The 27,308-nt window shown below is 36.5% G+C and overlaps 1 protein-coding gene and 1 long non-coding RNA gene across 2 annotated transcripts; one reads left to right on the top strand and one right to left on the bottom strand.

Annotated features, from left to right (window-relative positions):
- LOC108567093 lies at nucleotides 1-19,766 on the bottom strand. Its single transcript, XR_001891229.1, has 3 exons — nucleotides 19,023-19,766; nucleotides 115-255; nucleotides 1-66 (listed from the first exon to the last, which is right to left on the bottom strand). It is a non-coding gene; the product is annotated as an uncharacterized LOC108567093 (long non-coding RNA).
- Nucleotides 15,772-27,308, top strand: LOC108567092 (neurogenic locus protein delta-like). Its single transcript, XM_017927347.1, is given in 8 exon segments — nucleotides 15,772-16,258; nucleotides 19,685-19,862; nucleotides 20,384-20,650; nucleotides 21,560-21,617; nucleotides 23,951-24,196; nucleotides 24,556-24,607; nucleotides 25,638-27,139; nucleotides 27,142-27,308. Coding segments are annotated over 7 exon segments (2,199 nt in total). The 5' UTR covers nucleotides 15,772-16,258; nucleotides 19,685-19,817; the 3' UTR covers nucleotides 27,171-27,308.

Raw genomic sequence — 27,308 nt, 5'->3', positions numbered from 1 at the left:
GTCAAACTCTCCGTTGTCGTCGCGCGTGCTATGCCTATGGCAATTAAGTCCTTCCTTATCGCCGCCCTACGCGTCAAACATTTACCGTACTCCAATGATATCTTTGTCTCTCACCTTATCGTCCCTTATTGACCGAATGTCGTTTGCAGCTTTTCCCCGCAAACCCCGTCATCTGCTTGACGTTGGTCAATTTATACCCTGGACCACATATGCCAGTGTTATCAATCTTTCAACCTTTTTCCATTATTTTCAACCCTAAGGGCATTTCCAAATACTTCAAATACCAATACAAATTTATAAACTTATACTCTATTAACTACTCATTCCTGTCACTCAAATTTATTACAAAATTTAACAATCCATTTTATGAATGTTATATATCCAAATATTTCACATATGAATACAATTTTATCAATATATTAATGATTTTTTCTTATTAAAATATCTCTAAATAAACAATTTACAAAATTGTCAAAATATCTAATTTGAATTGAGCAAAATGAAAATAATTTAAATATTTTTTCTACTATACTCTAAACTTACATAAGCAATATGTATAGGAAAAATCAAAGCTGAATAAGGTGGAAAGTAAATGATTCCATTTGTATGTTCGTGCCATTTGAACAGTTCGTGTAAAACGCTTCTAAAATTAAGTAAATTGCACGCGAAACAAGGTCTTTAATTTTATAGGCTATTCTCCAAAATCATTGAAGCAATTTTCAATTATTTCTAAGAAAATGAAAGCTGAAACTATCAAAGTAATAAAAGGTGTTTTTATTTAGTAGCATTCTCGTATTATATGCAAAATAATTTCTACATTAACTCAATTACCGTTAAAACAATCTCGCCATTTTTATGCGCTATTAATTTTTTGAATAACAGTTCACGAAATAAGTGTAGTGGTAAATTTCAATGATTATATCATTTATTTAGAAATGCTGTTATATTTGTGTGTATAATTTGGAAAGTTAATTGTACTTGTGAATGTCACGGCTGATGTCAATTCTAACTAGCAAAATACATTTACTAGTAAAGAAAATTTCTCTTTACTTGTCAAGTATCGTTTACTATATCATACTTACAAGTATTTAACGAAGAGTATTCATTTACTTTCGTAAATATACTTAACTTGTTACTTGGCAAGTATACAGTTTACATTAAATTTTAATACTTGTATTATTACATAATTTGTATTCTATTTGTAAATATTTAGAATAATTATGTTATACTATTGTTAGTACTCTTATAATACGATTTTCAAGGATCCGAAAGGGGTTCAAATTCTTAACCACAAACCTTTATTTACAAATCTGATCAACAGGTGTTTTGAAGCATACATTTCCGAGTTTCCATTTTGGGTTTCTTTTTTTTTTTAATATATTTCATGTACTAGTACTATTGAACAGTCCACATGATCATGTTTAAAAAAATCAATGATTATAACAATAAACTATTGTTTTTGATAAAATTTTGGATTGCAATGATTAAAACAATGCGTCGAAGCACGCACGTAGACCTATTGTAGCAGCTGGTATTCAAATTGAGTGACAACTTTGGAAATGATTTCGAGACAATTACGAGTTCATTGCAGTGATTACATGAAGGAAAATAATGGTATGTTAGGAAAAAGGGGACAATGTTATTGTATGTATAGAGAAATGTGGGGCATTTATGATGCAGGTGCAGGGAGGAGTCGCATATGTACTATAACTTCCTTATATACTAGCATGGAAAATATCACAAGTGGTTTGTTTTGAAACATGCGTTCCTTAATGACTCAATTAGAGAAGAGCAAGCAAAAAAAAAATCACTATCTTCTAACCTTCAAATTTATTTCCATGCGTTTTTTTTTAATAAGATTAATTTTCAGTAAGATCAACGCAAAGCGACGAAAAAGATGAATATTCAGAATATAACAATGATTTGTTTTGTTTAGTATTTCGTCTTTTGTGATCAAAAGAACTGCTTTCTGTTCACTTAATACAAAAAAGTGTAGTTGAAAGGGACCGATTCTTTAAGGTATTTCATTTTTGTACAAAGAGTATTCAGTTGTGGTTTACTGTTGCAATTCAGAACAATCAATTGAAAATACTAGGCAAAATTTCTTTGAAAATTTTACTGGTAACTTTCTGCAACATGATGTATCGATTATTTTACATCGTAAAAATACAAAATGTGAAACGACTATTTGACAAGGAACTTTTCTTGTAGATTAAGACAAAAAAATAAAAATTTAATTTAATTAAAAGGTTCATTTCATTATTATAATTTATTTCGAATAAAAATAATTTTGGACATATTGAAATATTTCTTTTATATCTAAACTCTGAAAAGTGTAATTTGCATTAGAATAACCTTTATTCTCGACTAATTTCAGATCTTAATATAACAAATTAATTAGTACATATAATCATTAAAAAAAAGATTATAGTTTTGCAAATTTTATTCAAAATTTTAAATAAAGGATATTTAAAAAAAAATCCTTAATTATTTTAAATTGGTAAAATATAAAAATTTAAACTACGTAAAGCGGGGTATATATGTATTTTAATTTGCATTGAAGGAATGGTAGGAATATTCCCCTTCACGAGTGATTTATTTTGTTTGCTATGTCGTCTTTTATGCGCACGGTCCAAGGAATTGCTTTCAGATCGCAGCTTAATAGAAAAAAGTGTAGATTCCTTTAAGGAGCTATGTGCTCTATTGAAGTCCGCTAGATCTCTGGAGTGTTTGAATAGGACACGTGCTCAGGGAGAACGGGCATTGAAAGAAAGAAGGGAGCACCTTTTCCTCTCTTTGATGAGGAACAATGAATGAAGGAAACCGTGCTCCGGCTAAGTTTTTCCTTGCAGTACCGGATAGTTAGCCGCCGGTCGAGTTGCTCCATATTATATGTTGTTTTTTTTCACTCTCTCTCCTCCTATCCCCGCGAGAGTCGCGGTCGTAACCCCTATGCTCACCAGAGTTGTGTACGTCTCCCCTCTCAACCCTTGTCCCCCGGTAACTTTCGTAGCAAGTTAAAGGTGTTTTTAAAGCCGCACCTAACATCTGCCGTCGTCTTGACCATATTTTTTAAAAAGATGTAAACACTTTTCTTGGGTCACCTTCTTTCAGAATAATATATATATATTTGTGTGTATGTAATATACCTTCTCTCATGCTTTTTCTTTGCAAGCACACGCTCCTTCCCCCCAGGTAAAGAGGGTGTCCATGGAAAAATGATTTGGCGCAATCCAGTATTATGCATGATCAGTAATGGAAGATTAATAGTAATGCGTGCTCCAGCTGGGCTTTCGGGAGGCAATCGCGCGAACGCCCGCCGGGATCCGAAAAGTCAACGTTTCCAATTCCCATTAACATTTGCAATTAAGGGGGCAGCTGTGATTTTTTTTTCTGCTTCCCCAAATGATTGTCCCCTTTCCTCCCTACTCCTGCGCCATCTTCCATCGGGTCTAAATTAAATTATAGCGTTTGAGAAGCAGGAAGGAAATCTTTTTTTTTTCGCTTTTCTTCTTTTCATCTCCTTCTTCATCTCCATCTTTTGCCGTCAGATCAGGAGCATATGCCTCGCCACCACCGAACCGTGGGGGTTGAAGATTTTTTCATGACCATTCTCCACTTTTTTTCGTTTTCCTTCCTTCCCTTTTTTTAATTATCCTTAGGGGTTTCTGTCGCCGCGCTACACGGATTTTTCTCTTTGTGACGTCCAAAAAAACGCCACATATGCTGCTGCTGTCTAATTTCGTGGAGTAACCAACCACCTGGCACACGCCATATAGCGAACACGTGGTTACCGTCAAAAAATTTGATATAGAGGGGAAGCTTGGCGCGGGAAGATTATTGCCGTGCTTTAATGCAGTGCTTCCTAACCCATAATTTTTTCAAAATTTTAGTTCACCGCAATCATTAAAGTACCAACCATTTTTAAGAGGTTTTCAACCTCAATTACCATCCATCCATCAATATATTTTGTCAATGCAGTAATTTTAGCTTAATTCAATACCTTAAATAAAGAACAGTTGTCATCAATCCACTCACTAGACTCTACACACGTTGCTTAACTTTGCAAAGTTAATTTATCTGTTTACATTATAATATATTTCTATGTTTTGACAGTTCATTTCATTTGACTGACATTTGTCACCCATCCAACAAATATACTACATCTGTTGCTTAACTTTACTAATTTCATGTTAGTTTTTTTTTTAAATATTTTTTTCTGGCAATTTGTATTAGTTTCTTTCTTTTATAGAATTCAATTCGTATACAAATAACTAATATTTGACACCCATCTAATTAATTATATTGCTTAACTTTCCTTACATAACATTACTGACATTTGTCACCCATCCAACAAATATACGATATCTGTCGCTTAACTTTACTAATTTCATGTTAGTTTTTTTAATATTTCTTCAGACAACTTGTATTAGTTTGTTTCTTTTATTGATTTAAATTCATATACAAATGACTAATATTTCATACCCATCTAATTACTTATATTGCTTAACTTTTCTAACATAAATTGTGATTACCATTTTTAAAATAATCCTACTTACCCTCCCATCCAACTATTACAGTGCTTAACTTTCCTTACATAACATTCGTTTCTTTAAACTCTTTCATTAACAATTTTTATTAGCTACTTTCTATTAACATTTTTATGCATTCTCTAACCCAGTGATTCCCATCCATTGTCTTTTTTTAGTGCATTTACAAATCCATTCTCAAACAAATTTATTTATAAATTCGTTTAAAAAAAAGTCATTTTCACAATCCTTAAAAAATATTATTTCTTCAAATTCAAAAATCCGTTAGAACTAGAATTCTATATAGAAGCACTGAATTGAACTAGAAAAATCAATTCAATGCTTTTAGATAGAATTCTAGTTTTTTTTTCTATTCAATACTGTCCCTTTAAAAAACTTAGTTTAAAGGTATTGATTCAGTTAGACACTTCACTTTTTCTTTTATACAAAGGAAATCTATTGTTAGATTTCTGTTACAATTCAGAACACTCAATCCAAAACATTAAGCAAATTTCCTTTGAAAACCTACTGGTGCTTTTCTACGTAAGAGTGTCCTGTCCCTTTAATGTTTAAAGGGACTGATTGTATTAGTGTGACAACATTGTATTACGTTTTGAAAAGTATCGTTTCTTTATTTTTTTTTTCTTTTGTTACATAATTGGTCACAGTGTTAATAGAGCTGTATAGTTCATGGCGAATTATAATATAACACTTTTAGTTTGAATCTACTATGATTCTATATTTATCAACTTTAAAATTGAATTTGTTTATATTTTAAGTTGATCCAATTTTTTATTTAAGAAAGGATAAAATTTGCTAAACGTTTCCGCACTATACGAGGTATTGCATCAAAATGGAGAATAATTTCTAAGATTAGTTTTCAAATAATTCAATGGAAAAATTGTTTCTGAATGTATCATTGTGCGGTTCAAATTGAGTATTGTCCTTTAATTCAATGCAATTTTCTAGCAAGAATTCTATACAATACCTATCTAGGTAAAACTGTCCCTTTAAAAATCGTGGTTTAAAGGGACTGATTACATAAGGTTTTCCACATTGGGTAACAGCGTTACTTTCATAACAATGTATATGAATGGTTGTTTTCGTCAGAGATTTACCTGACAAAATTTCATTTTATAACAAAATTGAAGACATTTCAAATGTATAATATTATATAAAAGTGACATTTTTATTTCATTTAATATTTACTTAAATTTTTCATCAAATGATTAAAAATACTAAAAAAAAATCTTGTTTACTTCAGTTATATATTTTTTTGTAATCTATCAAAGTAATAATACATTTCAAAGTATCTTTGTAATGGTACATTAAAGGGACTGATTCTTTGAGATGCACCAGGTGTTTCAATAACCTGTATCTTACCAGATTTTTTTTGAGAATTGTACTTGTTTTCTTCAGGTAATATTGTTCATTCAGCAAAGAAAAGGTTTATTTTCTATGGTTTCCCACAATGCGTTCAAAAAATAAAGTATTATTTTTTTCGAAATACATACTTTTTCTTTTGATGTACATTACTGAAAATTTCTAATGAAAATAAATTTCTTTTATTAAAAATAAGATTTAAAAAAAATCAACAATTTACATTGTTTGAAAATTTTATTGATTAAATAACTAATGGAGACATTTGGGAATGGCATTTCTTTAATGTGTTGTTTGTGAAAGGAATATAGTATATTATCTTGGCATAGACACAAATATTTAGAGGCATTTTGCCAATACATTTATTACATTTTGCAAGTGTATGTAGAAATATATAGAAAACATCGTTTTTCAAAATAATATTTTGTGAAACTTGTCAAACAAGAATAGAATTTTAATATATAAAATTTATATAATATGGTTTCATAAAATTATTTTCAATAGTTTATTCAGAACAACAACAAAAAATAGGAAAATTTGTAATAGTATGAAAATTTGTATAAGGATCTCGTGGTCAATGGTCAGGTAGGAAAAAACCTTCTAAGAAATAGTAGTATTTCTCCACTAAGAAGCACTTTTGTTACTTATTGATTAATAAATTAAAAAAAAAACTAATTGTACAAAGCATGAATGAGTTCAAAGAAAACAAATAAAAATGTAAAGGAAGAAAAAGTTTAATTTGTAATTGAATCTAATTTGAATATAATTGGGGTATATCTGGTTTCACGTTGGGAAGCACATGTATGATATAAAAACGAGAATTATTTGTTTTTGTTCTCGTCTGTATCTCTCCTGTTTGGTTTGGCGCAGTGGTTGTATTAATACGGGGTGGATGATGATGGCTTTATTTGAACTCGCTTGGGACGTAGGTGGTGGCACGTGGTCGGCACGTGCCGTTTGTCGATTGTGGGATGATGATCATGATGATGCGATGCGTCTATGGCAATGCCTTTGCACATGGATTTGATCGGAAGCGAGGGGTTGGTGGAAGTGGACGACAGGACACAGAGGAACCTGTGTTCACGGCCTCGACGGCAGCTGCGGCCCGTACCTAACTAGGTAACATGCTAAATATAGTATTTCTTCCGAAGGAAACCTACTTCCTGTTCAATCTTAGCTCAAGTGGTGCTGAATCAACAGGCTGAACGGAAATCCTATATGGTCGTCAGCAGTGGTTTATTTGTTACCCTGCGAACACAGATGTACAGCTCGATAATATATTCCCATTCCCGTTTTTGCCGACATTAGACTAATCCCTGTGTACGCGGGGAATAGAATATACTACAATCGGCAGGTGAGACAGGAACTGATGCAAATACGCAATAGTTGTCCACATTGTACCTAAACGTTTTTGTAATTTCAAAACTAATATTTAAAGAAACTTATTTATACCCTTAAAATGTATATTTTTAAAAACACAATAGATTATGTGAAAACCAAATCGTCAGTCCAATTAAAGCAACTGTTTCCCAGGATGGACCATTGACTTAATTTTAGTTTTCTTATGTACAATTTAAGTAATATTTGGTCTGTGTGGACTCAAGTATAACATTTCATGCACCGTATCATGTCTTCTTTAATAGTTTCTTTAAAAAAAAAATATAATCATACAGTACTGTATCTTTTATTGTACAAAATTTCATGATTTCCTTCTCTTTCTTTAACTCTGATTTGGAATCTACTTAATTCATTTAACTGTCAATTCTGGGAAACTGATCCAATTCAAGCAATTAATGAGTGAAATAAGTGATAAAACGTAGAGATTTTCAATTTTGACAGCTTATAAAAAGAAAACGGTCAACACAACAAATTTAGTAGGTAACTCGTTGGAAAGGCACTAGTTTTATCTCTAATTTGCATATTAGATGATCTAATTAGCGTATGTGATTAGTGAGTAATTAAATAAAACATGAAGGCGTAAAGGAAGAAAAATCTTGCTCATTAATTAATTTAATATAAAAGTAATTATATCAAAAAATGCGCAATATAAATAACCTTCTAATATAACAATAAACTATACAAGAGTTTTAAAGCTTTCAAGTTCTCTGTAAAAGTCAAAAAAAGTTATTCGACAAGTGTTATTGGTAATTTAAAAAAATATGAAAGTATTTGAAAAAAAAATTACTGCAAGCATTAAATGTATCATAAAAATGATTGCATCAAATTAGTAAACCCTCCTTTGTGCAAAGCTGAACTGGGGGCGAAGTGTGAAGTCTTCAATCTGCGGATGAATATTTCAGAATCCCAGCCATGGGAATCTTTTCACCTACGTGTTCTCTCTGGTGCTGGAAGAAGATCATAAATGCACACCTTATTTACTTATCCCATGACCGAAATTTCGGGGCCGACTTCCTGCGACGGAAGTTCCCCCTGAGACAGGAAGTGCTTGCGAATATGCGCGCTCCTCGCGCCCCGTATTTCTCAATCAGTTCACATATTTTTTTTTTATTATTCTTGTTCTCTTCCTCTCGCATCGTTCTTTCTTGATCCACATACAAACACCTCCGGTAGAAAAGGAGGGGGTGGAGACTGTTGTCGGAACGAAGAAGAATGAACCAAACCTGAGGAATGAGAAAAAAAGGAAGCGACGATGCAAAAGAGCACAGGTATTTTTGTGCATGTGCTTTTGTTGCTAGCAACTCGGTACTTCCGTTCTTACCCTGTCATTAAGCGCACAAGTGTTCATATTTCCAAGACTATATAATAATAATAATGTAAGGGAGGAAAGAAGAAGAAGGAGAATCTGGGCGAGGACAAGCATTGAACAGCTTAGGCGTAGGACGTACCGCTTAACAGAGAAGAGATTTCAGGTACTGCACATGATGCAATTCCCACATGAAGCAGGTAAATTCCCTTCTGCGACCGAATCTCTCTCTTTTTTTCGATTTAATTATATTTCAATGCGGCCCAGAAATCAGCTGCCGGGGGTGAACAATGGATAAAAAAAAAGGGAAAAAAACATCCAATCATCCTGAATCACAGGAAAAAGACGAAGAAAGAAAGCGCGCAGCTTGCCCGAAAAAAAATAAAAATATCTCTGTATGTATGTATACGTGTACAACTATGTGTGTGTATACGAAAATCATGTAAACGAGCAGAAGTGGTTTCTTGTTGATTTTAGATTAAACGCGTGAATGTTTGCTGCTTGCCTTACGAATTTCGTGTCAAGCTGAGGAAATATTTGAAGGGAAAACCCTTAAATTCGTCATAATCATCATCTTTATTGAGCGTTTACATCATTCCGTTCCAAGCACGGAATTTTTTTATAAAATATAATACAGTTTGATCAAAGTACAATACCTCGCATAGTGCGTTTTCGATCAGTCCATTTGGAAACATCTACATTTTAATTAAGCAAAATAAATTCTAAAAAAATAGTGAATTTTATTTAGTAATTATTTTGAATTAAACTCTAATTTAAAAAAAAATGTTTAACAATTTTAATTACATAATTAACAATTTGTAATATTATTAGTATAAATAAAAAAAGATATTTTCAAATTTTCTATTATTGTTGTGTATTTCTTAATAATCCGATGGTATCTGTTGATAGTAATTTAATTATAGCTTCCCAAGATAGTTAACAGGTTTATAACTTACAGTATAACCGTAATAACTTAATTAAAATGCTGTTTACATTGAAGTTTACAACTTCCCCTCGTTATTCATTACGTTTAAAATGTGCAATAAATAATGTTAAAAGTAAATTGATATGAATAATTTAGAATATTATTAAATTTTGAAACAATTTTTTGATAAACAACAATTTTACTTTCATACTTCAGTTATTTTATTGAATAAAGTAATTAAGAATGCTTCCAGCAGTAAATACTTAAAAAATGAAAAAAAAATACAGAACTTCCAAATGGAAAGAGTAGATGAAGTTATCAAAAGAAACAGTGGCAGATACCAAGATAGGCTTGAGTGCCACAAAAATGTTTTAGCTATAAATCTACTTGACAACAGCTTAACCACGCCAACGACTTCAAAGCATTGGAACTACGTTTAAGATTGTTAATGAACTCTTTTATAAAACTGGAAATAAATCATTGATTTTTACTGTTTTTTTTTTGTATTTCAACAAAAAAAAACTATTTTATTTGTAAATTTGTTAATGATAATTAAAACTATTTTCATCTATCTTCACTTTTATTCATAAATATAAATTAAATTTCTGAGATGTATTCATGTTATCTTTTTAAATTACTATTAAAATTTTGGATCTGATGATATTCCTGAAAGGCTGATTGATTATTTATTCTGTAATAGCTGATTTTCAGATAGTATTCTTGTTGCGAAGGGTCCCTTTCAGTGCGCTATAAAAGTTGTTTAAAAATTTAAGAGGAAAAATACCGGAGAAGCGTACAACTACTGTAAGCGAGGACGATCAAACAATTTGATGGGGGACGGACACAAAGGTCCCCTGATACCTGTCCCCCGAGGGCCCCGAAAAATACGTTATGCAAATTCCCGCGCGATTTAACACGTGACTTGAAATTAGATGCACGGTATTCACATGCGTGTGCGTTATCCTCGCTGCCGCCACACCAATGTCTCCTCCCCCCCTATCACAGAGAAATCCTTAAAACCAAGATCCTTTTTCACATTTAAATTTCGAAGCGAGGGGAAACTGATTTAATCCGTAATTGGATTAAGGCCTTTCAGCTTATTTTATCTCTCTCTCTCTCTCTTATTTACTCTTATCCTTTAAAGCTCGTATCTCAACGGCCAATTCTTAAGCTTATTAACTACCGAAATTCATTTTTCCCGTCCCTTTCTAAATCGAGATCCCCCCATCCCTTAAAATTGAATTGAAACGAATCGAAGTTACTTTTCTATTCCCTTTATCCACCCCATTCCCCCTTTTCATACAATTTCGGAGACGGAATAAGCAAGGAGTTCACGACTTGCGATATGCCATCAAATCGTTTCGGAATGGATCGTGAGCATTCCAGATCGCATTATTACAATTGCACGTAGCCATTTTATCGATTTGTGGGTGGGATGCATGTCAGTTCGACATTTGTTTCGGACGCAAATTGGCAGCGGTTTTGAAGGGGTTGGAGGAGAAGCTCCCCAATTTATCGACTCCCCCAAAATGATTGGAGCGACTTCTTTCCAGACCGAAAAGCTCATCAAAGAAACGAACGAAAGAACAAAGAGACAGAACAAAAAAAATAGAAATAGTATAATGGAGTGCGTGTGTCTCGTTAATACAGGATTAAGTTTAATTGTTTTGTACCGCGGGGGGATGGCGGGGGGAGGAAAAGGGGCCCTGTTGCCGCACAATAGTTTATTATAAAAGAATGTTGAATGGTGAGAATTTTCTGTAAATCACGAAGACAATAATATTTATGTTTGAATGGCGCGTTTTCTTTTTTTCTTCTTCTTCATAGTCTTCTCACTCACTATCTCTCTCTGTCTCTGTATGTGTGTGTTCGAATATGATTGTAGTGTGAGTATGTGCGAGACGTGCGCCGAATATATGTAGGTAAGAAAAATAAAATGTGTGTTCTTCTCTGGTTCTTTCTTCCTTCTTTTCGTTTTCGCTTTACGTGAAAGGAGAAGAAAATCCGGACAAAAGGTGGATATATCTTTTACCAGCACGTGGTAAACAACCGTGCCGTGGAGTTTTCTGAAGAACATAATACCGGTGGCACGAGCCTAACATCCTAAGATGACAGATGGCCCGAAAAAGTCTAAGAATCTAGGGAGGAGACGCGCGGGTGGGAGAGGGGCTACAGCCTTCCTCTTCTAACATCCATCCGTCCATGACGGATACACACACACAAGCATTTATAACATCCAGGTTTTTGCAGATCTTACCTATGAACTTAAGAAATCGGGCCGGAAAGCTCGTTCTTTATTTCTTCGAAGATGACAGATTCGGAGGGGTCCGAACGGAAAGGGTTGCGCTCTGAATCCACTCCGCTCCGAGCGGCTTTCTCTATTTTTAGACCCTTCCGAAATAGCAATTTGTGTAAGGAGTTTGTTAAACAGACATCTAATGCAGTTACACAGCTTACCTACATCATTAAGAGGAAACTCAGTAAAGAACGCTCGGCCGTCCGCCTCTGCCATCGTTCATTCATTTTTCTTCGCCGCTTTTTATTTGCTTCCTTCAACCTCACGCATTTTAGTGTTAGGTTAGTACTGTTGACTCCTTCCCAGCTTAATTACTTAATCACTCCGAACCAGCAGCAAGAAAAATAACAAATCAGAAGAACCACGCACAAAGCCAGCTTATACAATTACATAAACACCCGTTTAACCAATTTAAACAATATACACATCATTTTTATGTTTACATGATTATACAACAATAGCAAAATATAACAGCAATTTAAACTTTTACTAACAACACCTCGCATAGTGTCGCTTCGATCAGTGCGGATTCACTATAGTACAATTTTAAAATCTCAATACAAACTAAATATTAAATGACCAAATTTGCAAAGCATTTAATTTCAATGTAATTTGTAATCATGTTAACACACAATAATCATCAAATTTAAACGTTGTAATTACCGAGTTGCAGCGAGTTAATTGTAGTGTAATTTGCACAAATTAGAAGCTGCATTTATTTCATCAATTAAAACAAATACAGTTTATATTTTTAAGAAATTTAATTAAAAAATGTCTCAATTAAATGTTTATAGAAATTTGTGTTACGTTTACCAAAAAAAAACAAAGAATTAATTTTTGCTGCAAATTTTCTATTTTTATTTGAAATAATTAACAAAACAATTTAAAAATATAAGTTTTAAACATTTTTTTAACATTGAAAAAGTCTAAATCGAAAAATAAAATACGTATTAATCAGATAATTTATTTGAAATAATTTGCGACAAAATTAATCTAGATTTGTAATGAAACAATTAAACGACGGAAACACGATAATAATCACAAACATGTTATTACATGAACGCTTCAATTTCAATTTGGCGTTTGCACAAATTCCGTTTTCGTTACGCAATCCGGTGTTTTCTATTAATTGATATTCGAACGTGTTAATCGTGAGCACCGAGTTTCAAATTGGATACAAATTGCAATGACCATGATTTACTTCCTTTAAGAACTTGCATAATAATTAAAAATTGATCGCACCTTTCGAATTTTTACGTTATTTTTTTATAGATAATTATTATTAATTATAATTACTTAATCATCAGTTGTTTACTTTAAAATGTGTTTCGCTTGATGTTAAAATTTCTGTTTTATCCTTTGAGTTATATAACAATTATGAACTGTAATTACTTTATTGATGTTTTTTTTTCTTCTTGTTGTGTGAATTTTGTTGTGAAACACGTAACACGCAATGTGTGATAATAGGATTGTAATAAAGAGTGTTAAATACAGGTAGTATTTATTGGTGGCAATAAAATAATGGGTCTGTCCTCATGGAACGCGCACATATTTTTTCCCACAAAATTGTAAGCAATGAGCACATTTATTTTACGAATACGTGCGGAAATGCAATATAAACATGCAGCTTATTTTTGGATCGGCACAAGTTTATGTCATAAAAAGAGTACAGTATTTTCTTTTTGCTGTACATCCATACAATATATCTTCTCTCTTAAATAATAAACCATTCATGGAAACTATAAGATATTTTCAGTTACAAACTAATATTATATATTCTCAATTCAACCTGTTTTTGAGTGGTCCTTTTTATGCGGTTTTTTTTATACCGCATATTCCTATCCACCGCATAAAAAAAGTTACTCTAATGTATTGTACAAAGTTATTTGTAATAAGTAAGAATTTATGAAAATTTCGAATATATTTTTGTGCGATTTTTTTTTATAGGGACCGCAGTAAAACAGGTTTTTATTGTAATTGGTTTGTCACAAAATCCAATCTGTGAAATTCTATACACAAAATATGAGCGAACATGAGTTTCGTGACTGTAAGAGAATTCAAGTTGCATTTCAGACTACAAAAATTTTATAGCCTCGTAAAGGCGCAAATAACTTGTCCACAATCCGTTTGCGCGATTATAGAAACGAGCGAAATGCAATTTCGATTTTCTACACAGAACTAACTATTAATTGTATGCAAGAACTAATTAAAGGACGTGCTGTTCATAAGCAGGATACATTGTTTCCCAACAATCTCAATTAATTTTTAATTAACAAAAAAAAAATCTGCACCGGTTACAGAAATCCAGCGAAAAGTTTCTTAACGAATTAACGAAAAAAATCGATTGAGTGAAGAAAAAATAATAATAGAAGAAGCGAAATGTAAATAAGAGGAGAAGAGAAGATGGGATTTTCATTAATCTCGTTTAAATTTCCATTGCGCCAGGATTCATTAATTCCGAAGGATAAGAACCATCAGAGACACTCGCAGAATTAATGAATGAGATGCTGCAGACCGGGATAGCTGCTGCATGCTCCCGTTTTTTTTGTATTTAATTAATACAGACATCCATTAATTATGAAGGAAGAAGCGAAGAGAGAATACATCTACTACTACACATACACACCTTAGAGCATTTGAAATTTGCATGAGCAAAGGACGAGCTGCAGAGACTCCCATAGGATTTGAGAACCGAAAACAATGGCACTCCATCTCTTTCCATCATTCATATCTTGTTTGTCTTGTTTCGTTTGTTGTTGTTTTTAACCATTCATTTGCACCGAATAATCTTCCGGACTGATAAGATGAACTTAATTAACTGGGCCGAATTATACTTCCGGTTTGTGATTCCGACGGGGGGGTTCGTGGGACTACGGATTCGTTAATTAATGCTCTTTAATTAAAAAACATAAATCCAATATTTCCGTTCGGAAATTAATTAAAGCGCTCGGGTGGAGTAGATCCGATAAGAGGATTTTATTTGTTCAATTTTCATTCACGTTTTTTTCTTTTTTGTCTCGCTTCTACCATGCCGATTTTAATTAATGGCGACGGTATTAATTTTAAAGAGAAAAGTTTGCCGTCGCGAATGATTAAAATTCGATATCGGATGGAAAGACTCGTGAAAGGACGACGCTATAATCAAAGGGTGCTTCATCCCTGTGATTCTGTGCTACACTCTTTTTTTTTCATTTTATTCAGTTTTATGTAGCCAGCAATATATATTACTTTTCTATCACAAAGGGTTGCTGTATACAATATAGACGTACGGATTTGCATTGTTTTTTGATGCCTGAAAATTCCTGAATACTGATCAATACTAGTTTGCACCAATGAACTACGATATTAATTTTACTATAAAATATGTCATAAAAAATACACATTTTGTAAATTTCTTTATTCTATCATAAAGGGGTTGTGTACAATATTTATGTAAGGATTTGCATTGTTTTGTTCTGATGGCTGAAATTTCCTGAATACTGATCAATACTAGCTTGTACATAAAAATACATGTATTTGTTTAAATTTCTTTATTTAAATTTATATAAGATCCAACGTAATTCTTATGTATGTAATAACTAGTTATTTCTAGAATAACTAATTATGAGATTTAACGATAGGAATGCGATGTTCGTATTGTAGTAATGGTTGCATCGAAATGATCTAAGGGAATTGTATGTAATGGACAGTGGCAGAGGTTCGCTTAGAAACTTTGTGGAAAGGACTTTGCGAGCAATTCCCAAGTAAAATGAGCAACAATTTGTGGTCGGAACGATCGAAACTAATCGCTGCGCACTAATTGAGTGAAGTAATTTAGCGAGCATTCCGCAAATGAATAGGTTTTGGTTAATGAGCTGACGAACCTTGTAACCAATCGGATCCTTTCATTCCTCATTGTTCGAGCAGCAAACACAAAATGTAATGGAAGTAACAAAAACTGTAACTTGAAGCTACATCAAAATCGATTTGGAACGAAAGAAGAATGCAAAAAAGAAATGAATATGATAAGGTTTTTGGGGGGAAATAAAATAAACGCTGATAAAAAAAGAGTGGGTATAATAGTTTTGTGAGATTGGGGACAAACTGAGACATGTGTTTACACAGGAACATGTACGCACTTAAGTTCTAACCTCTGACAAAAGTTTTGCGAAGTGTGTGTGTGATAAGTATGCACACGGATTTCGACATGGATTGCATACACGCGAAGTGATACAAGCCCAAAAACCCAAAGTAAGAAGTAGTGTTTATATATATATATAATTAAGTAAAGTAGTAAGTGAAAAAGGAATCAAGAAACCGTCGACAACATGCCGCCGCTTATAGAGTAAGACCAAGTAAGAAAAGACCCGAGTGCCAATAAAAATCAATCAAAATAGGAGTCCCCGATCGATTTCCACGCCATACTTGGAACGAAATGATTTGCGGTAAGCCTGCCAAAGATTTTACACCTATCCGAAAACTTGCGAAACCTAGGTTTTCCTCGCCGGTATGTACACTCTCCGTGTCACGGTTGCGACAATTCTCGGCGAAGGCAGCACGTCGAGCCCGAGCAAAAGGAAAAGGACGAAGCCGAGGAGCAACAAATAGTACGAACGAAATAGATATAAAAAAACAAATATATATATATATATACACAGAGACGAGAACAAGAAAAGACGAAGGAGGAAAAAAAATGAACACGAAATGTGCGTCTAACGATTTGTGGGAATTCTTGCGTTTTACCTAGTAGGTCGCTTGCGCAACGATTCGCTTCTTCGCTTTTATTTATTCCAGTTTCTATTGGAAAACGTCGATTCAAATGACATCATTTCACCGTTTCGAAAATGCGGCCTCCGCGTTTGCGAAAACCCACCGAAAACGTTAGAGAAACATTTCAAATTTGGCTTTGTCAACTCTGTTGTCGATCTCAAATAACATTTTGTTGTCATCATCCATAATCCATAGGTTAAATGATTACCGGACTCGAAACTAGACGCGACTTGAACATTTCCCTTTCATTTCGCGCTGCATCCATATGGATGGATTCGTTTCATCTTCTAAAATCATCTTTCATTATACCACGGCATTTCTCAATTTTAATTTATTCATTTCACTTAAAATATTTTCTCTTCGTCGCTTACTTACACGGACTTCATTTTCTATTTCCTGGCTAAATTATGGTTTGATTTTTTTTTCTTTTCTTTTCTTATTTTATTTTTTTTTTGTTAGTAAAAGCTCGAATGTTCTTCCAAGCCATACACACACGATCATCTCTTCTTCAAATTAGAAATCTATTTGCAATTTACTCCTCTCTCTCTTTTTCTCTCATCATTTTATTCTCGTTGATGGCATTCGTTCTTTTTTCTTCTTCATATTCCTCTTACCTCGTAGAGAAATTAATTATACACAGTTCCTTGATACTTCTTCAATTACCTAAATATCCGACGCTGATGACGCCGATGACGAAACTCTGCACTCCGTGATTTATTCAAAATCAATTTAAGTTTCATTATGAAAGTTATTGCTTCGATTAACTACGTCTCATCCACTTCCTACCGCTAATTGCACATTTGAATATACCTTTTGTTACATAATCTTGCACGCATCCGTGTGTATCTCGAAAAATAAGAACATTGCTGAACTTCAATAGGTCACACGTTGAAAATGCACATATTTAATATATTAAGACAAAAAAACAATCAATTAAATCAATTAAACTAAAATTGTTTATAATTAGTATTGTCAAAACGTAATGAGGACATACAGTAATATAAATATTTAACCAATTTTGGATGTTTCAAATTAACGCAATAAATTAACAACAAATTTCATTACGTAATTTCCCATTTGTATAAATTAGCCTTTATTAGCTACTTTCAATACTCAAATTAATTTTTAAATCCATTAATCAAAATATTTATATTTCGTTATTAAAATGTACACATCTTATAACATACAAGAAATATGTACTTACAAAAGTTCAAGTAGTTATACTTTATGAAAATACTGGATTGTATTAAAAAAAACATATAAAATCTTCATTTCAATAAACTACAAATTGAACATGTTGATGATTGAATGAAATTGTTCATTCAGCAATTAAAATTGAGTTATTTATTTACCGTTGTTGAAAGGTTACGTCTTCTGTCACCTCCGTTGCGTAAGATCAATTAGATTTCATCAATTTGTATATAAAATGATATATAATTTTATACACATAACAATTCGAATTTGATTGTTTGAAGCAAACAAAAGGTTCATCAGACTAAACATATTTAAGTTATAAAAAAAATATAATAGCATTTTATTTATTATAATTGGTGCAAATTCTTATTTGTGCATACATAACATGATGCAAATTATTAATTATTTCATAAAGAAAAAAAAAATAATAGAAAACATTCCAACGAATTACCAATATTTTTGTTATGAATTATTAGTCGAATGGAAAGTCTAAAATAAATTCCTTACATTTCTGCATTCAATTTACCACACGAATAACAACAATATTTATTTATATCTATTTTATAATTTAATACAAGTAACATATGAAGTTAATCTAATTTATTTGTAATTCCTCTAAATACTGAAATTTACCTCCTTGGCTTTAGAGGAAAAAAAATAGAGATAGAGATGCAATTACATAACTTTTTATTACGAAAGCAATAAATTTGAGTTGAAGCCCATGAGAAAATTTAGAAATTATGGAATCATTTACAAACTTGGAGTATAGCTAAAAAAACTGTTTTTTTAAATTTCATAAATTATTTAAATCAGGAGTAATCATTAATTTGTATATATAATATGATGAAAACAATATTGAATGAGTATTATAGTTTGTAAAATTTGCAAGTTATAATGGAAATGATTGTGAATTAGATAAGGGATAATGGAATAAAGGAATGAATTTAGATTGAAATTGAAGGGGTTAGGGAATTGCAGTTGATGAGCGCTGAGAGATATTTGATGATGTGATTAGAGGTGGAAGGCGAATGGAGTAATGTTTTGACATTTGGCTTTTCGATTAGTGGTTTAAAGGGTTGTGCGTGGGAGTCCGGCCGTCCCTTACGGGGCCGGATACGCCGTGAGCGCGACAAAGACGGAACGATGGTTCGCACATGATGCGTATGGTATGGAATGAAATGGGCATGGGGGGTAGGTAGGTAGGTGGTGATGGTGGTGGTGGTGGATGGTTGATGACGTACCCACCCCAAAGCAGCCGGCGAGCAGCTGTCCGACCCTTATATTAAAGCACAAGCCGGGTGTTGCCCATTCGAGGGTAGATTGCCGTAGAGAGCGTTACATAGTTTGCATGTAGATTTTACTTTGGGATATCTAACGTAACACCGTCCATCCCCCCACCACGGCTTCTAGTAGACGCTTCTACCATAGCAGCACTCTGTCGTTGCGCTCTTCAGCATAGCATACAGTCTGCATCTGGCATTCGCTAACGTAGAACGCGTCTGTCGCTCCGCAGGATTTTTACGTGCTTGTGTGTTTGTTGGTTGTGCAGTGCTGCGCTTTGGTGGATGCGACTTTCAATTAGAATCCACAACGTATTTGCCCGACGATTAAACAACCCCAAGTGTGTTTCAAATAGTGCAGTGAATTTTACCATTCGAGCGAACCGAGAGAAAAGCAGTCAAATTTAAATTCAATACGAGTTGTTTAAAGAGGATTGTAGCAGAAATATTCTCCAATCCCAATAAAAAAATAAATCAAATAAATTGAGCGATAGCCTAGGCTGCTATTCTATACCCGCCCAGTGCTTCTTCGGCTTCGTCTTGCTCGCAAGGCCGGATACCCGCTGAAGCCGCTCCACGGATTGCTCTTCGCGTCCGGACCCTTAAAAAGCTTATGGCTTTTTGCAGTCTATCGCTGAGGTAACAGCACTCCTCCAGAAGTTGCTGGTTTCCTCGACGACACCGACACCGGATCGTAGGACGACCGCCAGTAGGGACTTACATCAAACCGAACACCGTCACCAACCGCATCCGCAAGAAGATGTCTTGGATATTCGCGCTGCTCATCCTCTTGGCAGTTCACCAGGTAAGAAAGAGGCGCGCGCTCCCATTTAAATTTAGCAGCGACTGACATTGGGCCTTTAAATTCTTGGGGCCTCCTTTCATGAATGGAGGAGACAGTGAGATTCGTTTCATTTGGTCAGTGTCCCTCCGCAAGAAAACCTAACAACAATAGCATTCCCAGGGAAAACAGTTTAATAAAAATAAATCCAAAAAAAATAAAGTGGAGGATAAAGAAGAACACAAAAAATAATATATACATATACAGACAGAGACTGTGACATCTCTGCTACCATTCAGGAGATCAGAAATAGACCGCAATATTTTTAAAATCTCGCCACCTATTTATACGTTTATGCGGGATGTCATTTGTTGTTCCTGCCTCTGCGGGGCTCCGAAAAAGGGAAGTGTACAAAGGGGGGTAAAAAGAAAACATGTAAATGAATCGAGCGGAAGGAAGAGCGAGGATCAGCTCTCTTCACATCACATCACATCACATCTACGGAGAGGAGCGCATTCTATATCGTGTTATGATTGTTGTCCTAGGCCAAGGGCAGTGGCGCTTTCGAGCTGCGGCTGTTGTCTTTCGTCAATGAGGCGGGCAAGGATGACCAGGGGAAGTGCTGCAACGGATCGACGGATCTGAATTCCGAGTGCAACGACAGCTGCCATCCGCGGTTCCGAGTCTGCCTGAAACAGTACCAGGTCAAAATCGATACGACGACGCCGTGCACCTTCGGCGACGTCGTCACTTCCTCGCCGGAGGATGGTTTCACCAACCCCATCAGTTTCCCCTTCAAGTTCAACTGGCCGGTAAGTGTCATCTAAATCTAAAAGTAATCAACATCATCCTTTACGTAACGCACCGCCTCCATCCTTATCCTCATCCCAGGCTCCGTGGAGTCGTCGTTCTTCCAAGGACTAATTGCTTCCCGAGCGTGCGGAGCGCAAACCGCGGCCGCCTGCACACGGTTGAGATACGGTACACGAGATTCTGACATTGAATGTACGTATTTCCGTTTGCCGCTCGAAGCGCAGGTATATGCCGTGGGAAAACACCACACGAATTTTATTATTAATTATAATGGAAACAGATTTATCGATCGCCCTGCGAATTCATTTTCCACGATTCCGATGCGCCAATTAAAAGCTTACGCTCATCCTAACATACCATAATTTGCATACGGTTTTTCCCAATTAAAAAATACAAACAAACAATAATTACCTTTAGAATTTTTATATTCGTGTTCTGTTATATATCCGCATATATATATAGATATATTTAGTGAGTGTATTGAAGAAGACGAGAGGAGAAACGAGCATGTGTAAAATTGGAAAGCGTAACCGCCGCGCGCGTTATGTAAATGGATGCGAATTTTTTTCGAACGATTCCATTATTTAATTATTCGTTTTAATTGCACACCGTCGATCGCGAAAACCTACGATTTTCCCACAATTTTCAGAGCAATAAGTAGAAACGCCGGGAATCACAGAGACGAAGAAAAAAAACATTCAACACACAACTATCTATATATATATAAGTATATATGATGCGAGTACTCTTAACCGGTTTCATATTGTTTATGTATCTCTCTTCACGACCCATCGTCGTCCCATCCTCCTCGTAACCAAACGTGTCCATAGTTTAATTGCAACTACCTCCTATTACCATGATGATGATCATGACCATTGCCGATTGCTAAATATTATTTCGTTTTGCAGAACACATTCTCACTGATCGTGGAGGCCTGGCACACGACGGGGAACCTATCTTCAGATGGTAAGTCTGCTTTCTTTATTCTTTCCAAAAAATATAAAGTTAAAATAAGTAAATAAAACCATACAGTGCGAACGCAAATGCATTCAAAGCTTAAGAAAAGAAAACGAAAATGTAAGCGAAAGACGGACAATGATTTTTAAGGTAAAAACCTCTTTCATTGCGCGCCCGAAAAAATAAATAAATAAAAAGAAGTACACCGTACGAGTATGTGGAACAGCTGTCCCGGGGAATTTCAAAAGGAACTTGTCCCTTCGACTCCTTGCTCTTTCGAGAATTCCGTTCGCAGCGCCCTTTTGTGAATAAAGAGAGAATTGAAAGGAGAAGAAGAAGAAAAAATACCTGAGAAATATACTATATGTATATGTGCGTGTGTATATATGTGAGATTGTCCCCGGTATGTCTGAAGGTAAAATAAATACCGATAGAGGTGAAAGACGAGCGTGGCGTAAGGTCTTTAATGTATTCCCAACTAACTGTTTCGGTTGCCATTGTTTACACCGGCGGCAATTATAAATTACGGAGAGGAGCAGCAGCAGTAACATCGTAGTAACGATGGAAAGGAAGTAAAATCGGATGATGCGATGATCATTGTAAAAAAACGTAAATAAATAAATAAATAAAGCAAGATGATCCCGCTCGTCGTTCATTCACAGAGGCGCCCATTGTTCGCCGATAAAATTCGAATTAATTAATGCGGTAATTGCAAGAGCTCATTAGGAAGCGAGAGCCGTTCGCTTCGAACTCTCGCCCATTTGAAAGTTAAATTTTTTTTCAAACCAGCCATAGGGGTTCGGAACCCTGGCGCGTTAATTTTTGTTAGAGGGGGTATTTTTTTATCATCTAGACTGTACATAGCCTTATAGCCAGGTGCTCCATAGTTCAACCGTCCAAACAGTTCGTTTCACTGCGACACCCTACCGCTAGTTCTATCTTTTTCCAAAATGAACGGTTTGCTTTTGTACGCCTGTGTGAGTATGTATATATGCGTGTGTGTGTGACAGATTCGAAATGATAAATGGCTTCTATTTCGATTATCAACCCCATTTTATTTTTTTTCTTCTTCTTCTTTTATATACTTATATATATATATATTTATGTGTGTATTTATATATATATATATCTATAAATTCTTCATTTTTCGTCCTCCAGTACGTTTCTTATCGGTCCGCCGTGTTTGGATTATACGAATGTTTATGGCAATTTGTCCGGGATCCGATGTAAAAATAAACCACTCGAACGGAGAGGAGAGGAGGTTTATTTTAGAGCGGATACTGCATGCGAGAGCCGCGGCGAATTAATTTTAATTAAACTTGTTCACACGTTTACTAGGCTCCGTCAATTATTTAAGAAAATGACGATAATGCCGCATTAATGGTGGATGATTAAATTTTATTGCCTCTCTGCGCGCCGCGTTTTTGGTAGTACTACAATAATTATTGAAGCATACCTCGAGCGTTTCCGATGTCTGCTTAATGTCTTAAACCTTGGTAGCGCCCGTTCCTCGTCCGCCGCGCCGCGACTTCATCTTACGTTTCGCTTCCTCCCGAGAGAACCTGTCTTTTCAAGTTATTTATTTTAAGAGAATTTAACAGACTACTAGTTTCTGGTACATTCCGTACACACGTTCGTCCTTTACGCGATGGACGGCGGGAACAGGAAAGCATTTACTCTTTCTCTCTCCAAGTGTCTATCTTTCACTTGTTCGCTCATCGATTGGTCGGCCCATATTTATTTGTTTCATATGTGTGCTCGAATCACCCATCAGGATATTCAATCACACGGGGGCACAAAGAGTTTCCTCCGAGCAAACCATTAGCCCGGAAGTCCTTTAAGAAATAAGGCCCCCGGGGAATATTATCTGCTTCCGCTCCTCCCCTTTCACCTCGTTCATTTCGTAAACACCACAACACATTCTTGTAAATATATACACATACACACACACGTTTTGTGTATATGCAGTGAAAAGCAACCGGTATGAAATAATTTCGCTGAAGAATCGACGCCTGAAAGTTAATGATCGATTAAGGAAACGAAGTCGATATCATTCGCTTCACCGAGAGATTTGAATCTTGCGCAAAGTGTCTTTAAGAGGCGAGCCATTAAAGGTAAAGGTGTTATACCGGATACAGCTGCTCCTCTTAGTTGCACGATGGTCTCGGATAAAGCTGCAGGTGCTACGCTTAAAAAGCAAATTTTGTCCTTATTTTTTCGTTTTCTTCTCATTCTTGTATGCTGCTTGTTTGCATTTTATTTTTGTTACTGTATATGCGACCCGGAGTATGTCAACCCTTATGCTGATGTTTTATTTCTGTTTTCTTTCCGCGAATTTGCAGTGTTGATTAGTAGACTGACAAGGCAGAGGTTCCTGGAGATCGGAGGCGAGTGGACCCAAGACAACCACACCTCCAGCTACTCGACGTTGCGGTTCGAATACCGCGTGAAGTGCGAAGAATATTACTACGGACGCGGCTGCGAGAATGTTTGCAGACCGAGGGATGACAGTTTCGGCCACTTCACGTGCTCAACCACCGGAAAACGTGTCTGCCTTTCGGGATGGCAAGGCGACTATTGCACAGAACGTAAGTAATCGAAATACCGCGATGATGATGATCATCATCATCATCGTCCTGCAACAACAAAAGTAACCCGATGTAATTGAAATGGTAACCGCATGATGTTCGACCGCAAACGAAAAGAGAGGAGACGGGAAGAGAAAAAAATAAATAAAATAAAAGAGAGAATAAAAAAAATGTAATACAAAATTTGTTCGGAAGACGTGCTTTCTGCTGAGCTATGGCTTTATGCAGTCACCGTTCTTCCCACGATCTAACGCATACCATTCTATACTGCATTATATATATATATACAACACATATACAGTCATATAGTAGTTGGAATCTTTTATCAGGGCTTGATTTTTTGATTTTTTTAATTACAGCACGCTGTCTCGCTGGATGCCAAGGCACCTGTTCGAAGCCCTTCGAATGCACGTAAGTCTACACATTTTGCATTATTTTCGCGACGGTATTTTACCGGATTTTTGTTGTTATTGCCGCTATTGCTATTCAAGTATCAGTATCATCGTGTCCGCGTAATTACAGTCCGAAGAGGGGTATATCCACACTTAAAGAAAAAAATAAATGAAATGATACTAACGAATTACGGTAAATTAAATGGTCCCAGAGGAGCGCGTAATAACACGTAGTCGCGTCCTTTTTTTCACCTACATACCCATATTATTCGCTCGCAACCAGCGTTTTATTGTACACACCGAACAACAAAGCAAAAGTAAAAAGAAAGGAGAAGACCCGTAATTTTAAAGAAGTTAGGTGGTTATTATGATAGAGAGTTGACTGAAAGATGAAGAGTAAGAAAAACAGAATAATGATAATAATAATGAAAGAAGGAAAAAGCAAAAATAAGAATATTTTGTTGTGGTCCGTTTCCTCTTATTAATTTTGTGCGATATTTAATTGGCGGCGGCGGGTCGGGTCCGGTTCGGTTTGGTATGGTTTGGTGTACGTGTGTTCGTCTCCCTGTGTGCGTCTATATGGGTTTGCGCGCATTGCTTTTAACCATGATGGTACATGTATGCGGAATGGGCCGGCGACCCGCAGGTAACCTTTCCTTGACCTGCATTCATGCCACCGGGCAGCGTGGGAAACATCTCTGTGGGCGTGTTGCATATCGCCCCACTACCATCTTCCTATCTCTTTCTCACCGCAATCAGGTATAGGTACCTGGTCTTCGCACGGACAGACTTGCAGCTGAGCAAGTCAATGAGTTCCTATGATATGGTAGGAATATACTCGTTTCCCAGATACATGATTTGAATATATGAATGCTCTGACGTGGGAGCATTGCTAGACTTTTTCCTGGTTGTCTTGGGATCGATTCCCAACCGTTTTTCCTACACATGCTTCTCTATTCTCCATATATATATTTATGTTTATGCATAACGTTAATAATGAAGCGTTTAATTAAATATGGGTTTTTGTTTGCTTTCTGTTTCGCTCGCAGATGCCATTCAGGTTGGGAAGGTCCTCTTTGTAACCAGTGCCAGCAGTACCCGGGGTGCATCCACGGAAGCTGCATGAAACCGTGGGAATGCCTTTGCGACGAGGGCTGGGGTGGATTGTTCTGCAATCAAGATCTGAACTTCTGCACGAACCACAAGCCCTGCCGCAACGGCGGAACCTGCCACAACACCGGCCAGGGAAGCTATACCTGTAACTGTCCACCAGGCTTCAACGGCACCGAGTGCGAGATGCTGGTGAACGACTGCACGAAGACACCATGTGCAAACGGAGGTTCTTGCACCCGCAGCACCAACTCTACCTACCACACGTGCGTCTGCCCCAGAGGCTACCAGGGACCGCTTTGCGAGGAATCCGCAAGGACGTGTTCTGATCAACCCTGTCAAAACGGCGCCCAGTGCATGGACACGAACGGAGGCTACAAATGCAGCTGCGTGGCCGGCTACTCCGGCGCTGACTGCGAGCACCAGATCAACGATTGCAATCCGAATCCCTGCAAGAATGGAGGTAGCTGTGTGGACGATATCGACGGCTACCAGTGCAAGTGTGCGCCTGGCTACGAAGGTGCCCAGTGCGAGGTGAACGTGGACGACTGCCAAGGTAATCCTTGCCTCAACGGCGGTACCTGCATCGACAAGGTCAACGAGTTCCGTTGCCAATGCGTGCCCGGTTTCTTGGGCCTCCTCTGCGAGAAGGTCGTCGACTACTGCATGACAAAGCCATGTGCCAATGGCGGAACCTGCAACCACGTCACCAATGACTACCAGTGCACGTGTGCGCCCGGCTTCGCCGGTAAGGACTGCAGCGTTGAGGTGAACGTGTGCGAATCGCGACCATGCCAAAACGGCGGTACCTGCAGAAGCCGCTTCCCGGGTTTCGAGTGTGATTGCTCCAGAGGATTCTTGGGGAAGACCTGCGAGGAGATAGAGACGAGTGCGGCGCCAAGCGCTCGCGTTTCATCCGAGTCCAATTTGACCACCGAGCACGTGATTGTGATCGCGACAATCTCCACTTTCGTGCCACTCGTTGTGCTTGTCGCCGTTGGCGTCATCATCTGCTTGAAGCAGCGTCGTAAGCGCGAGAAGGCGAAGGCTGATGAAGAGGCGCGTCTCCAGAACGAACAGAATACGGCGCACAGCAGCTTCACGAAACGCGGCGCCGCAATGTCCACGGACGCGCATATGATTAAAAACTCCTGGGGCAAGTGCACCAACGTGCTCAGCTCGCCTGAGGAGTGTAACATCTCGAACGCGGCCATCAACGAAGACGGTGTAGGCATCGGCATCGGAGGTGGCGGCGTTGGTATCGGAGTGGGCGGCGGTGGAGGCGGCTACCCCAAGCCCGGTGTGCACCAGGTCATCGACGGCAGGTCCGTTTACACGCTGCAGCGGTCTAGGTCGCAGAAGCAGCTTAACACCGAACTGGGGCCGCGCGCCTCCTCTGCCCTTCTTGCGGCCAAGCTGCACGAGCCCGACTACGAGCACGTCAGCGTTTATCTGTGATGTCCAATTCCTAAGTCAGTTTAGCGGCTAGCCTAGTTATTTTCCCCGGATCTCCCGGATCGCCAAATCCCGGAATCGCGAATGGAAAATTGGTAAATATATATATGTATATATATATTAAAAAACAAACAAAAAAACAACAAAAAAAAACA

This window comes from Nicrophorus vespilloides, unplaced genomic scaffold (assembly GCF_001412225.1).
Source record: "Nicrophorus vespilloides isolate i.1.1-1 unplaced genomic scaffold, Nicve_v1.0, whole genome shotgun sequence".
NCBI classification, from domain to species: domain Eukaryota; kingdom Metazoa; phylum Arthropoda; class Insecta; order Coleoptera; family Silphidae; genus Nicrophorus; species Nicrophorus vespilloides.
Note: the sequence above shows the minus strand (reverse complement) of the source record. Positions and strands in the feature narration are given on the sequence as shown.